Source organism: Nannobrachium achirus, assembly GCF_963921795.1.
Source record: "Nannobrachium achirus genome assembly, chromosome: 20".
Lineage (NCBI taxonomy): Eukaryota > Metazoa > Chordata > Actinopteri > Myctophiformes > Myctophidae > Nannobrachium > Nannobrachium achirus.
This window is the reverse complement of record NC_137827.1, coordinates 31,102,151-31,117,386: the sequence shown is the minus strand read 5'-3', so window position 1 is coordinate 31,117,386 and position 15,236 is coordinate 31,102,151. Positions and strand designations below refer to the sequence as shown.

General features: G+C 41.2%; 2 protein-coding genes across 3 annotated transcripts; one reads left to right on the top strand and one right to left on the bottom strand.

The window, feature by feature from the left end:
• Window positions 1-351: 351 nt before the first annotated feature.
• On the bottom strand, window positions 352-6,227 carry LOC308305754 (obg-like ATPase 1). The gene is made up of 11 exons (XM_080750611.1): window positions 6,143-6,227; window positions 4,453-4,550; window positions 4,194-4,337; window positions 3,954-4,081; window positions 3,086-3,261; window positions 2,916-2,996; window positions 2,361-2,458; window positions 1,937-2,077; window positions 1,568-1,664; window positions 1,361-1,483; window positions 352-1,237 (listed from the first exon to the last, which is right to left on the bottom strand). The coding sequence occupies exons 2-11, from the start codon at window positions 4,548-4,550 to the stop codon at window positions 1,130-1,132; spliced, it is 1,194 nt and encodes a 397-aa protein (XP_080606737.1). The 5' UTR covers window positions 6,143-6,227; the 3' UTR covers window positions 352-1,129.
• Window positions 6,228-10,045: 3,818 nt separating this feature from the next.
• On the top strand, window positions 10,046-14,903 carry LOC308305566 (transformer-2 protein homolog beta-like). 2 transcript variants are annotated; one of them, XM_080750377.1, is made up of 9 exons: window positions 10,046-10,190; window positions 10,795-10,836; window positions 11,454-11,596; window positions 12,203-12,374; window positions 12,692-12,880; window positions 13,647-13,762; window positions 13,869-14,003; window positions 14,097-14,170; window positions 14,438-14,903. In XM_080750377.1, exons 1-9 carry the CDS (start codon window positions 10,152-10,154, stop codon window positions 14,446-14,448), a joined length of 921 nt encoding a protein of 306 aa, XP_080606503.1. In that variant the 5' UTR covers window positions 10,046-10,151; the 3' UTR covers window positions 14,449-14,903. The 2 variants fall into 2 exon arrangements, with proteins under 2 accessions (XP_080606503.1, XP_080606504.1); XM_080750378.1 differs by lacking the exon at window positions 10,795-10,836.
• The last annotated feature ends 333 nt before the right edge of the window (window positions 14,904-15,236 follow it).

The window sequence follows — 15,236 nt, the reverse complement described above, 5'->3', positions numbered from 1 at the left end:
CAGGGAAGCCACAAGAGTAATACAAGGAACCAGCTGTGCTGCTGGTCCAAAAGTTTTGTACTTTTAATACGACCCCCATTGTTGTTTAGTCTATCTTGGGAGAAGTTGGGACATTTTCAGTCATTTGTTTGGGTAGTATATGCTGGCAGAGAGCTGCGACAGAAAAGTTTGGCATTAGTTATTGTCTACGTTCAGTGTTTCGCAATTTGCCATCAAGAGAGCTCAGCTCTCAATAACTACATAATCACATCCGCTCGCCCACATTACTTCATCCCCGTTACCCCCCCCCCCCCCTTTTGCCTAATGTGCACTAATCGCATCAAATGCATACTAATTCAATTACACTGATTGTTTTTTTTTCCTTCGTTTTATTGGGTGAAGTTGCAGTACCTACATGCATAGGACCTCAGCAGGATCCCTTACAGAATAAGCACATTTCTCCCATTGAGATATCATCTTTGCAAACTCGGTTAAAAGAATAGGGTTTGAAATAGCCTAACTATTTGGCAAAAAAAGGTGGTGTTACTGTGGACAGGGAGGAAATGCACTTCAAGCCATACAGTCCTAGTCGGGGGTTCTTTAGGTCGGGGGTTCTTTAGAATGTGCCATATCGGCTTATTTTCAAAATGTTATTTTATGCAGAGCATAGTGCAAGAATAAAGGATTATACAAAAGAAAATCTCGCAGTCTTGCATAGCCAGACACATTGGTAGGCGGACAACTTATCTGGCTACGCAAGACTACTCAATTAAGTCTAAAATAATATCCATCCCCACTCAGAACAATCCTGCCATTGATTTTAACATTGTGTGGTGTTTTTTTATTATGTCATATGGGCTATTGAATAGGAAAAATGCTCAAACTATTGCAGATTGAAATGTAGGATGGATATCACTAGAATGTTTCCGTGTTCCTCTTCTGATATAGCTCATCTTAAATTCCCTAAATAATCACCAATCCTCCTCCCACCTCCTGGTTCAGACCTGGCAAAACCCCATGGCCAACCAAATTAATTGTTCCCACAAATTGAAGAGAGAAGCATGAAAACCAGCAGGCAACAGCTCTCAAGGGCAGGATGGGTCTGTAGTCTTAGACCCCCCCGATACAATTGTCTGGGCAGCAGGGCCCATTATTTTTTCTTCGGTGCGGGTGCATTGGGTGTGTTGAATTTGAAAAAGATGATGTCTCCATCCTCCACAGTGTAGGTCTTGCCTTGTTGTCTGTATTTCCCAGCAGACTGTCAGAGAGGGAATGAAAATTGAGACATTTAAAACATGATCCTAAGAATATGGCCATCTTGTGTTCTTGTCAGAAATCTGTTATTCAGAACTGTGTTGATGTCCATCTTCAAGACACATACCTTAACCGCATTCTCAGTGCCCTCCTCTTTGAAGTCGTCAAACTTCATCACCTCGGCCATGATGAAGCCTTTCTCAAAGTCGGTGTGGATTTTTCCTGCAGCCTGGGGTGCCTTGGTACCTTTCTGTTGGAGCATAATAAAAAAAATGTAATTCCAATACAACTATGAACATATAACATCACAATTGTTTCAGATCAAGATCCTTACCCTGATGTTCCATGCTCGCACCTCATCTGGTCCTGCTGTGAAGAAGTATTCCAGCTGTAATGCTGCATAGCCAGCCTTTATGATCTTAGTCAGCACACTAACAACAAACATGCAACCACACAACAAATTAAACTTGTTAAGCAGGAAAAATCTCACCAACATGTTTCAGACTGCCCCCACCTGAAATGTACTGTATTTCATAGAAATGTGCTCTGAATATAGGCAATAGTGTTGCTACAATACAGGTAAATCTTTTTAACATTACAATATGAAGATTTATACAGCTTCCAAACTGACAATAAATGTAGGAAGTGGTGCAGGAACACCAAAAAACTCAGTTGTGTATTAGAGGCGTGTGAAACATCTCACCTAGCCGTCTTCTGTTCCTCACAGTATTTATTCTTCTCCTCCTCAGACATCTCCTGCAGTTTAAACTCCACTGCTCCACTCAAAGGAATGACCAGTGCACCAGGGTCATGGGCATCCACCCATTCTTTGATCTTCGCCAACCTACAAGAAACAGGAGGACAAGCAACCCACCATATACACACTTTAAAATAGCATCCCTATTTTGTGCATGTCATTTTAGGCGAACATTTTTAAATTAAAACGTTAAAAATAGCTTGTCGACCGGTTATACTGTAGGGCAGGGGTCTTCAGAGTTACTACGGGGGGCAACCATATCATTGGTAACATTAACCACTTGAACCCTAGCATCCCTATTCTGTAGGGAACATTCAAACAGGGGATGTGCAAACATGTACATACATAAGCCTTGACAGAACAAACATACCACTTGTTCTTTTTTCTTATGTAGTCTTTCTCTGAGAGATTCACCAGGTAGATCATGGGCTTCGAGGTCAAGAACAGGTATTTGTTCAAAACGTCAATCTGCAGAGACAGCAAAGAAGAGAAATCATGCAGGCAACTTAACAATTACAAAGTACAACAGCACAATATCTCAGGTAAAACCCTACTACTTCAAGGACCACCAGTATGATGGTGGATGTTTAGCCCATTTACTATTGCTCACAGCACACTGTTATTGCAAACCCTTCAGAGCATACCACAGTTTACTTATTTTCCAGGAATCTGTTGTATTCTATTCCTTTCAGTGCAGTATGTATCTTGAAACTTACTTGAAATAAGTAATCCAACAACACTTATTTTTGGGCAAGGTTACATTATTATCAATCATTGATCGTTATCGTGTATTTGAAAAAAGAAAATAGCCCTGGGCTAATAACTGGGCTATAAGCACAGCATTACCACAGATAAACTAGCCCGGGAGAACCCAGATTAGAATACAGTCAGAAATGTATAATACGTTTGAATTGAAAAGTCATACCTCTTTTTCATTCCATTCGGGGTAAAATCTAACATGTTTCTTTTCCTCCATCACCCAGTTCTTTATCTTTAACATGATATCCTGCAGCCAGGAAAAAAGTTAAATGAATGAAATACTCAGGTATATTACACATAGGATAGAGATAGATAAGATCTATGACCCAAACATACATATTCAGGCTTGAGTTTCTTGTCTGATCCCCTGACAGCGGTCTTCTCCAGTTTGTCAAGGATGGGACCAATCATCTCCTCATCCTTCAGCCTCAACTCCTCGTGGATGATCTCAATGTCTCTCACAGGATCAACATTACCCTCCACATGGATAATGTCCTCATCATCAAATGCACCTAAATCACACACATTGACATTTTACAAGGACAGCACAAGGAATGTCTTGTAAATGTCTCCCATACTGGAGACCCCAATTCTACTCTGAACGCTGCACTCTGTCGCGCACTCTCACACACACACACACACACACACACACACACACAAAGCCATCATAGCATACAGGTAATCAGCAACCTCGCATCACCAGTCTTTCCACGTAGATCCAGTCTAGGCGTGGCCTTAACTGGAAACAAAGGCGTCGCTTTGTTTTGGTCCCACCCGTTTGTTTCCCCAATCCCTATTTAAATGCTAGAGAAGTGTAGTCTTGTCAGACGCTGCGAGTTGGACTAAAAGATGGATATATCAAACAAACTTTTCAATAAATAAGTAAAACTACGCATCATCAAGGGTTTTATTGGGTAGGTCCTAAAATGATGTCCTTGAGTGGCTGAGCACGGGGAATTGTTTTGGGTTAAAACTGTTTCCGTTTTGGTAGTTCTGGCGAAAGTGTTGTCCGTTTTGACAAAAAAAAATAATACATAGGCTGTTTCCGCTCCCGACCGCATCAGAAACCCGAAATTGGAAGCGATCCCAGGCTAGGTAATCTGTGAGGTAATAATCTCCCCCCCCCCTTTTCCTTATTGCCAGTTCAGTTGTATGCTGCCACACGCACACGGGCAATTGTAATGAATTACTTAGTTTATCTTACGGGTCATGTGATAAATGCCATCACAGGCACTGATGTGAGAGAGGAAGGCATTCCCCAGTCCCTGTCCTGCATGAGCTCCCTTCACCAGGCCAGCTATGTCCACAACATTTAAAAAGGCTGGCACCTTACTAGGGAGACGAGAGAAAGCACAGAGAGAGGAACAGGAATGTATAATCATTGGCAAAAATAGCACAACGGCAATACACTGCAATAATAAGCTGCTGTATATATATAGTATACCTGAGTGGTTTGTGGAACTCGCATAGAAAGTCATAGCGTTCATCAGGAATGGGCACCCTGCTCTCATTTGGATCAATTGTGCAGAATGGGAAATTCTCTGCAGCAGCCTGACTTTTGGTGAGCACATTGAAGAAAGTGGATTTCCTAGAGTGAAAAAGGTCAGAATCAACGTTTCTGTAGCTCCCCTTAGCAACCTTGAGAGGCAAAACATTCATTCATGTAATCGGCATGCTTGACAATGGTGTTTGTGTGTACGTACCCAATATTAGGCAATCCCACAATTCCTATTTTGAGAGAAGTTCCAAACCTTCCAATTAGTGGTGGTGGTTTTGGTGCTTCTACCTTCTTCGGAGGCATCTGCAAAAGTTATCAACGGATACCGGCTTAGGTAAACCTGACACTCCATTCACATTACACCGGTCCCATCATTTAGGGCTGGGGGTGATTATTTTTTTAAGTGTTCGAGTTTGAAGCGCTCATTGGAAATTACTCAATGGTCCACTCCTGCGTACCACCTTGCACTTTGAAAAGGAGTGCTTCCAAACCCTTGACACTTCACCTGCACAGAATATATTGACAGAAAGTAGCTCATAACATGTCTACGGCAGATTTTTACTACAAACATTTGGCAGATACAAAGAGTATATTCCAAGCTTTCTGTACAACTACATTGTTGGTGAGTTTAAAGGTGTTTAATACAATCAGATAGACTTTTCTGTTAGGATGAATGGGCTGTCAAGGGTTGGTATTGCAACTCCAGATAGTAAAAATAGGATCCAAGAGTTTCTTTCAGCTAGATATGTATAGAATGTTAGTAGCATCAGTGATGCTAGTATTCCAAAATAAAATTTACACATCTGTAAAGCATTGTTATTTTGAAACATTAAAAAATGTGCAGTTTTAAAGACCAGTTCGCGCAGAATGGAAAGGTTAAAAAACACACATTTCACATGGTTAAAAACCACCTCAGGTAGGCAGTGTTCCTGCCTTGTTCAGTTGTTCAAGTCTATGAAGGGGGGGGGGGTACTACAGACTAAGACTTATAATTAGACTTATGTCATAAACACCATATTACTATAGGCATATCCCAAATTCCAGGTGTAATCCAGAGTAATATTACGATTGATATCATTGATATGTTGCCCTTGAGTGAACTGTACCGTCATGAAACTGTACCTTTTCCTATGCAAACTTCTAATAAAGTCTTCAATCAATCAATCAATGTACAGCTTTAAATTCAAAAACACCCATGTCAACGTTTCAGAAAAGCTTGCCAATAGACCGTCCAGTCCACTCAACAATGACACAATCAACAAATACCAACAATGGGCAGCAGAGTAACCCAAATGGTACTAGTACTACAACTCAAATAAATAAATAAAATAAAATACAACCAGCTGATCCAATAAATTAAGGAAGACCCTTTCTATTGTAAATATCTTTATTATTATTTTTTTTACACTGTTTTTTTTCTGACGATATCTATAGTACAGTACTGTGTGTGTAAGGTTTCCTGAGTAAATAAGCCGAATAGCTTACTAGGATCTCCTTTTAGTTGACCTTATACCAGTGAACTAACTGTACAGTCATGAAACTGTACCTTTTCCTATGCAAACTTCTAATAAAGTAATCAATCAATCAATCAGGTATCCCTAATTTATCTTAATTTCCTCCGTAAACCCTATTGTTCTAAACAGGGCGGTCTGGGTGTATGCTGTTACCATGTCTAGAAATAGATCCCATTGATTACTCGCTAGACTGAAAACGTGCAGACTGACGGAACCATATGACAGCATGTTAGCTAGCCAGTTGCTAACTGGTACAAGACTACAAGTCCTATAAGCAAGACCGAAAACACCAACCAAATCACTGGCCATATTTGCGTTTTCCATAATCAATCAAACGCGTGCCTTAATCCTATTCGATAGGCAGTATATAACTCGCATCACCTTTGTATCTGTTGGTAGTCCGTGGTCTACGTGGTTGATGTTTGCTCAACCGGCGGGCCGTTCCCGTGGAAAGGCAAGGCAGAAGGCATAGCGGAAGTATTTTGACATGGGAGGACTGTGATTGGTCACTCGTCGGCGTATCTCCGTCAGGCCGAAAGCCCGAATGCCCGCGCCGATCAGCAAAAACAGTTGAGTAGGCCCACCTCTCGCACCAGGGAGGCAAAACATACTGGTTGTCTTCCTTAGTTGACCCACTCATTTGGCAAAGTTATCAAACATATAATTTTGCGAATGTCTGTCTGTCTGTCTGTCTGTCTGTCTGTCTGTCTGTCTGTCTGTCTGTCTGTCTGTCTGAGTGTCTGAGTGAGTGTCTGTCTGTCACAGCGTTTCTCCTCAGTGGCTGGAGCAATTGATCTGAAATCGCATCACCATTAGCATATGAACACACCTGACATAACTGTGAAGCCCGTTTGTCACTTTCACAAATCATATGCTGTATATTAGCATATGATTTGTGTGTGTGTGTGTGTGCGGGCGGGCGGGCCCTGTTACAGATGTTGTCCAAAAATCATGCAGATCGGTACACAGTATCTCTGTAGCCGTTAAATGGAACGGGTATTTCTTACATTGATGCTCCTACATATTATCATGCAAGCACCAGTTAACCCTCTAAGGCCCAAATATAGAAATACTTGAAATAAAAAATTGTAAAAAATCAGATGGTGTTGTAGGAGTCCTAATCACAGGAAAATGTAATGTTTTTTTCAAAAAAATGTTTTTGTAAGGTTTTATAGCCATAAATCATAAATCATAAATCATGCTCTAATTTACATATGGGGGATATTTTTCACAATAATAACATATGTACATGTTCTAGACATTCTAATGATCACCAAAAAAAATAGTACAGGCATTTTACTTATGTTTTTGTGAGGAATAGCTTCCATGAAAAAGTGAGATGTTGTTCGTCAAAACTCTGGAATGTCAGCGGGTGTGGCGGGTGTGAATGTCAGCCCCTGTGGGGGGTATTTATATGCAAATATTGTGGCCAATGGCATTGTAATACTAAACAATAGAATCCAATTGTGATGTTTAGGTGGTAGGGGGAGCTAAAATAAAATGATTTAAACCTTTTTTTGGATAAAATACAAACGTTGTAATATTACAACCGTGGGCCTTAGAGGGTTAAAGTTACTTTCCATCCCTCATATACTGTGTGCACAGTGCACATCCCATAACCCACCCACTGCACATCATTTCAGAGCTCATATCTTTGAACGGGTAAGGGCTAGTTATTATAATTTAATGTTTATCAGCTCTATGATGGCCTAATACCATGGTATTAGAGCGTAGATGAGATTATTAGACCAGAGTGTGTGATTTGCTCAGACTGCACAGTTATTCATGTAGTTTTTATGTCCAAAATAATAGTTTGGAACTATAGGGAAAAGAAGAAGAGGAGAGAAGGGAAACGAAGGTGATTATCCTCAAGGTTGGTTCAGTGGAAGGTAGGCTCATATGTCATATCAAAAGAATGGGGAAAGAGGCTAGGTGGGAGCTGTAGGAGGGATGAGGTCGGAGGAGGAATCAACCATGGTGCACCTGGACCATATGCCCATCACAAGGGACCTGACTTGGAGATGATTGAACACATGTTCAATGCCTGTGCCCTGTACCCTGTACCCTGTACCACCTCAGGTATAGAGCAGTGGTTCCCAAACTTTTCAGGTCGAGACCCGAAAGAGAGATTATACGTTTGCCAGGACCCAGAACTAGTGAAAATAGCAGATCTACAAGCACACAACACGTTTCTTTGTGCCGCGTTGTGAGCTTGTACTGTAGATTTTCACTGCTTCTTACGTTGTTGTTTTTTTCTTTATATTTATGGAGTATCTTAGATTTGTTTGTTTTTTGTTTTATAAAATGTATACAAGTTTAAAAATAAAATAAAACATCTTTTGAAATATTGTATATATATATATTTTTTTAATTGTAGGAAAAGAAAATGTGATTTTTACTCGAGTCGTGATCCATAAGAATTGGTCTGTGACCTACAAATGGGTCCCGACCCACTGTGATGTAGAGAAGGTCCTGAAATGTTTCTCCTACAGCCCAGAGCATTTTGTCTCCATGACGGTATGTGCTCCTCCCAGGACCTACAAGTGTTGTGGAAGGTCGTGACCCTGAGGTCAACAGAGAGCTCTCTCCCATCCCTGCTATAGGACATACGACAGCAGGTGATTGTCTGTGATACCCCACAATTTTTTACGGGTTCCAAGCTAGGTTACCACATTAAACAAGATTGAATATGGGTTCAATGCCTCACTAGACTTGGTCTCTGAAAAACAGAGGAAATGTGCACAGGGATGAAGACACTGAACCATCACTTGTGTTGTGTTTCCCAAATCTTATCTGAGGGGGGGAGGGAAGCACCCTCAAGGTCTGCTGTAGACACAAAGGTTCCAGCTCTCCATCTCAAGTACAATACAGAATCACTACTGATATTACTTGATTTATGACTATTGGAATAATACAAATATTAAGCATACTGGACTTTAAATAATAAAATAATAACCATTTTCAGAAAAAATAAAAGGTTACTTCACATTTGTGAGGATATCACACTTGGGTAGGGAAATAAGAATTATGAAGGACAAACATTGTCCTAGTAATGGACTCTACTGTTTGTGATGGTGGGAAATGGGAAGCGTTGCAGGTGTCTCTTAGCTTAAGGGCTCAGAAAAAGTTTTTCCCTGTGGCTGTCAAAGCCACAACTATTCAAAAATCACACCCAGTGTGATGTGAGCGGTGTGATTTAATTTCATTAAGTGTCCATAAATGGAGCTATATCCATATCTGGAGTTTGTGATTTCAGAAGTAGAGTTATTGGCCAGCTCCATATATGGAGCTCTAAGTGATGATACAGTCATCTCCATGTATGACTATCAAGGGTTTGATGAGATCAGTTTCGTGATCTTCATATGGAGATCCAGGCAATGATAGTCAGTTCCATATGTGGAGAGAGAGACACACAATTAAAATTAAAACTTTTCCCAAATATGGAGATGACTAACATCATAGATGTTTGACATCATTAGACCACATGAGACTGAGACAGTATGGCCATATATGGGTATTCCAAGATATGGGCTTAATTGATGACATCAAGGATCTCCATATATGGGCATAAAAGGGACAAGGACGGAATTGTTTAGCAAACACGACATACAGAGATATTTATTTACAAGTCTGACTCGGGTCACTGCAACCACACTTGCAAATTCCAATTTCTTTCTAGTTGGTCCTCACTAATGTTATTGATAAAATGGCACCATTTGTTCCTACTCTGTCTGTGTCTCATAGGAAGGCTGTGGACAGTTCAGAAAGCCGTCGGCCAATGACATCATCGATGGGGAATCCAAGCCAATAGAAACTGCAAAAATGCTATTTTATCTTGAACATTAATGAGGACCAATTATATGAACATAGGTTAAAAGAATTTAGCTTAAAGGGCCAGTTCACCTCTGGGACAACCAGATCTTATTTTATTGTTGTTTGGGACACGATCAACACAATCCTGGTTTTTGCATCATATGACTCATCTTGCTGCATCATATGATGCAAAATGCATCATCATTCATTCTGAAATGCTAAAATATCTCAAAACACAGATTGAACACAAAAAATAACTCAGGATTGTGTTGATCGTGTCCCAAACAACAATAAAATAAGATCTGGTTGTCCCAGAGGTGAACTGGCCCTTTAAGGTTTGAGCCCCCTCCAGTAGGTGGCGGTATGTGCTTCACAGGCGTATCCGGTCAATACAAATCCACGAAGAAGACGTGGTGCGGTCCCCTTTTAACAGCGCACAATAGAACGGAAGCGCATTCTGATGCCCGCCTCATGCACGAGCTTAGCTAGTGTAAGACCGAGCAGAAAATAAAACATTACTGGTCGATTAATTTAAATAACTATCCGTTATTTGCAAAAATTCTGTGATCTAGCTGAAATGAGCGACACCGAGACTCGAGAGTTCAAAAGAGAGCGGGTGAGTACGGCGTAGCTTAAAATAAATGCACTCTTGGCTAGCAATTGCGAGCTAGCTAGTTGCGTGTTAGCCGTTAGCTCATCGGGCCTAGTGGCTCTGTACAGAGAACCACTCGTTTGTTACTTCGACAATCGACGCGGATTTTTAGTTGAATCGCCGAGGGCGTTTACAAATGACGTTAGTGAATTGTTTGTACGGTAAAAAATAATTACAAAAACTGGTAATGTGACTATTCATTCTAAGTAACGAAGTTGTGCCGCAATGTGAGGCGAATGGTAGTTGTTTAGGTCTGCTAATAAAATGGCTGCCTGGCGATTGTAATCTGAGTAAACGCTTATTTACATTTGATGATAACGTAGCTAAGAGTTAGCTTGCTTTTAAGCCTGATTTATACTTGATCGCACGGCGGTGTTGCACGACGAAAATGGACTACCCACAAGCTCAAGGGGGGGTTGTGAGCTCGTAGATGGGCTTTTATTTTTCGCGCGTGCTACCGTCGTACGACTGATTATAAATTAGCATTGGTATCTGATGTCTTTCCTTTTTTTATAGCCCGTTCAAAAAGTCCAACATTGCTTATGATCCTTGTTTGTTTTTTGTTAAGGTTAAGGTTGGAAGAAAGAAAAAGGCGGAAGAAGTTTCAGAGGTTTCAGAAGTTGTTATTGTTTGATGATGAAGCTGATGGTGTTGATGATGCATGCTAATGATGTATTGCCGTTTGGAAGCTGACAGAAGCAAGCAAGATTGCCCACTAGAGTGGTGTATTGGCAGATGGTAAAAGGGGGAAGACGAAAAAAAGAAGTCATGAGGTCAATCTGAAGAAAGAAGAAAAGAAATGGTTGTTTTGAAGTTACAGAAGTTATGAAGTTAAGATCAGAAGTTGTACGGGGGTATGAGTAATTTCCTAATAGCCCGCTATGACATTACTGTTATTCACCTTTTTTCTTTCTTTCTCTTTAAGCATGCATGGCATTTCCTCTCTATAACAGAAATATAATTGGTCTGTCACATCATGCAAACTGAACTTAAGCTATATCAGTTTGTTTAAACGAGTATGACAAACTTGTTGAAATGTCTTTGTATTATAACCATCAATTGCCAAACTTTTAGACTGATTATATGCACAGTACATTAACAGCCATCCTTTTTTAAGGGGCATGTAGAGGTTGTGATTGAGGTTTCCCCTCATGGTCCTTTTCTCTGCTCACTGGTTGCCTGGTGTCTTCTATGCTGTCTCTGACCTCTTGTGACTGACTTGTCCAGGAGTCTCGCTCTGGCTCCAGGAGCGCGTCACCCCGGGGCTCTGGGAGATCTACCAGTCGATCACCAGCCCATTCCCCGGCACGCTCCAAAGATGGATCCCGCTATAATTCAAGGTCCAGATCTCGTTCCCGGTCCAAATCCAGGTAAGATGTGCTTTGGTTGTGTTTAAATTAGTATTTTGTGTATATATATATATATATATATATATATATATATATATATATATATATATATATATATATATATGTTACGGGGACTTCGGGTAACTCAGTGAAAGCGTGGTAAGAGCGCTTGTTTTGTCGCGCTGACGTCACTCGTTTGCGACGCTCTTTCTTTATTTACTAGCCTAGCTCGGCGTTTATCGTGCGCTTGCCCAGGCCTTACGGCCTGGGCATAAATATAACGATTGCATTCACCACGGCTTCGTAACTCGCGCGGCGCTCCGCCGGCCGCGCGGCCCTGGCCCGCTCTTCGCGGCCACTCGCGCCTGCGGCGCTCGGGGGCGAAGAGCAGGACCAAGGACCGCTGGCCTTCGCGCCGCTTGCAGTGTCGCACGGCGCCGTGCAGCACGGCGAGCGCTCCGTTTCTCGATCTCCCTGTTTCTCTATATCCCCGTGACATATATATGCATGTGTGGCCTTGGCCTATTTTCCAAGGACTGTATTCCGTTGTATTTAAATATATGATTGTGTTGCAAGTAAAGGATGACAAGAAATGCTTCAGTCATGCTTCTCGTCCTTGTTCCCCAGGTCCCGTTCCCATCGGAGTTCACGCAGGCACCGCACCCGCTCGCGCTCCCACTCCCGCTCCCACTCCCGCCGCCACCGCTCCAGGAGCCGATCTCGTAGCGGGGAGTATCGTCGCCATCGGAGCCACAGCCACTCTCCCATGTCTAACCGCCGCAGACACATCGGCAACAGGGTATTCCATTTGTTAGTTTGTTTCCAAAAAATGTGGCACCCCTCCACAGTTGAATACACAGCCTTATCTAGTCATAAAGACATGGAGTAAAATGTCAGCACGTGGTGGCACTTAGGGTTTTGTCGTTAGGTCAGCTACTGTAATTGCCGCCCTCTGTCCCGTTAACCATATAATCCCCATTTATACTTTGTCATTTAATGGTGTTGCATGGCGAAAATAGCAGATCTAAATTTGTTTAAATGATGATCATCCTTTAATTTTATTATATTGTGAAATAAACTTCACAGGCATTAATTTTGCTTTCCCCCCCATCTCAGGCTAACCCAGACCCAAACCTTTGTCTAGGGGTATTTGGGCTCAGTCTGTACACCACAGAGCGAGACCTGCGGGATGTGTTCTCCAAGTATGGCCCTCTGGCTGAGGTGAACATCGTTTATGACCAACAGTCCCGTCGCTCCAGGGGATTTGCCTTTGTCTACTTTGAAGCCACAGGAGATGCAAAAGAGGTAAAAAATAATCACATGGCGGTGGAGAGTCATTACACACACAGTCATCATCCATGTTCTGGGACATTGGCCATTCCCTCCCAGCAGTGTTTACAGTTTAGGCATTTAGCAGACACTATTAATCGAAAGCGACTTACAATAAGCAGGTAATACATCAATATAATAAGCAAGATAATGTCAGTACATCAACAACAATACAACAAATGCATAGAAATATCAACCTAGAAAAAAATAACATGGGTAGACTATGCACCTAATCTTCTAAAAACTTCTAAAACCTAAAAAAAAAAGAAAATGCTATCCGTGTGGTAATCGAGGGAAGGGGAGTGTTACAGTAGTTCTATGGGTTTAGTGTTCCCCCACTTACTCTATCTAGTTGTTTTCTGAGCAATGAGCTCCTTGACCGTGTGAAATCTACACAGTTAGAAATTTAAATTAGCTGTTTTTAACCATTCCTTCCCAGTGTTGTGCCCCCCACTTTCTCTAGTTGTTTTCTGAGCAATGAGAACCATGACTGTGTGAAATCTGAATCTTTCTCTCAGTGTCACTTGCACACTGTTAAAAATTAGCTGGTTTGAACCAATGGCAATGGCTGTAATGTCTGTGCCTCAATTGGATTTTTTAATTGGAATTGATGAGATGAGTGGGAAGAGGAAAGATTCTACAAATGCATGTGTAATCCATACTTTCTAAACTGTTTTGGATTACAAGTTATATAATTACTAGATCCAAGGTCCAGTAGTTGCAACTGTATCTTATTTTTCAGGCCAAGGAGCGGGCTAATGGCATGGAGTTGGATGGACGCAGGATTCGAGTGGATTTCTCCATTACTAAACGACCCCACACTCCGACTCCTGGGATCTACATGGGACGCCCCACATAGTGAGTGTTTGTTGACCAGGCAATATAATTCTTCTATTGCATGCTTTGTGTACATATTGTAATTTTGACATCCTATTCTTTTCCATCTTGTGTGTCTGTATCACAGCGATGAGGGCCCCAGCACATCATCATCGTCATCGTCATCAAGGCGGTTTTCAAGGGATGACAGGGGTTATGACAGGGGCTATAATGACCGTGGCTATGATCGCTACGATGACCGAGAATATTACCGCTCATACAGGTAAGGTCCTCCCATTACTGGCCGAAAATCTACAGGTCACCTGAATGATCTATTCTGCTATATAGGTGCTAACTCATGTTCCTGTTCTCTCAGACGCAGATCTCCTTCTCCTTACTACAGAGACAGGGCCTACCGGTCTCGATCACGATCTCGCTCCTACTCACCACGTAAGTTTGAACTACATTTCTGTCTACAAGAAGAGATTTAATCATTTACAACATACTGTGATCTCTCACATAAGAACGGATTTAACGATATACAATGAATGGACTATGAACTCCCATAGCTAATGTATTGGTTTTGCATCTCTTTCTTTTCTAAACTTTAAATATTCACCAGATGTGGGAGAAATGCACATAAAATATATGTATATACATCCTTTCTGGCGGCATGCAGCAGTTATGTTTCTGAATTCCCATTTCATGTCTCTACAGGTCACTACTGAACAGAGGGAAAGAAGAGTACATAGGAGTTCAATCTTTTTTTCTTTATTTGTTTTTTCATTTTTTAAACTTTTTATGTGTGAATTCAGGTTTTGTCCAAGTAAACGGTGGAACAATATTCTTGCCATGACCAAATGCCACGATTTGGGTTCAGAAGACACTATACATAACAGCAGTCAGTGTATGAAATAAAGGTGGGTTGGTCATTGGAGGTTTGATTCAACAAGAGTACTTAAGAAGTACTGTATAATGTAAGTAGGATTCTGTGTTGCAAAGTTTCTGTATGTTATTGCTCTGTTGCTAGTGAGTTCCTTATCATCTACGTAACGGCTTAATGTCATAGCATATAGTTGCTATTGAATTTGATTCCAATGCTGTTATCATCCTCCATAAATTAGTATTTTTGTCTTCATTTGGTTTGCTGTATTCAAGCAATAAAACTCATTCCTTGAACATGGCCTTCTCTCATTTAAAGGGTATGATTTATATTTTTCAACCAGAAGCACCAGTCACAATGTAAAAACAAAAGAGTGAGTTTCAATGTTACCTGACTGAAATCTCTAAAACATCTGGGATGATGCTACGGATTTTAATACGCTAATGTTTTTGGATGTTTGAAAGCTTCAGTGTAAAAACTTTGAAAAACAAATGGAAATCATGTCCTGGCCTTGAGGCTACCAGTTCCAGGCTTCAGTCTTTCAGCACCCCATCCCTTGTAGTCGGGGGCGTTAGGGAGATGACATGGTCATTTCGTGCTAATTAGTCTAAAAGCGCCAAATTTTGCACAGAT

Excerpts from the sequence above, each read along its gene's own strand:
- LOC308305754 (XM_080750611.1), bottom strand. The coding sequence starts at position 4,550 with ATGCCTCCGAAGAAGGTAGAAGCACCAAAACCACCACCACTAATTGGA. Across the intron at positions 4,338-4,452 it reads GTGGGATTGCCTAATATTGG|GAAATCCACTTTCTTCAATG; the intron begins GTACGTACACAC and ends TTTTCACTCTAG. Across the intron at positions 2,459-2,915 it reads CCGAATGGAATGAAAAAGAG|ATTGACGTTTTGAACAAATA; the intron begins GTATGACTTTTC and ends CTGTCTCTGCAG.
- LOC308305566 (XM_080750377.1), top strand. The coding sequence starts at position 10,152 with ATGAGCGACACCGAGACTCGAGAGTTCAAAAGAGAGCGG. Across the intron at positions 13,763-13,868 it reads TACATGGGACGCCCCACATA|CGATGAGGGCCCCAGCACAT; the intron begins GTGAGTGTTTGT and ends TCTGTATCACAG. Across the intron at positions 14,004-14,096 it reads GAATATTACCGCTCATACAG|ACGCAGATCTCCTTCTCCTT; the intron begins GTAAGGTCCTCC and ends CTGTTCTCTCAG.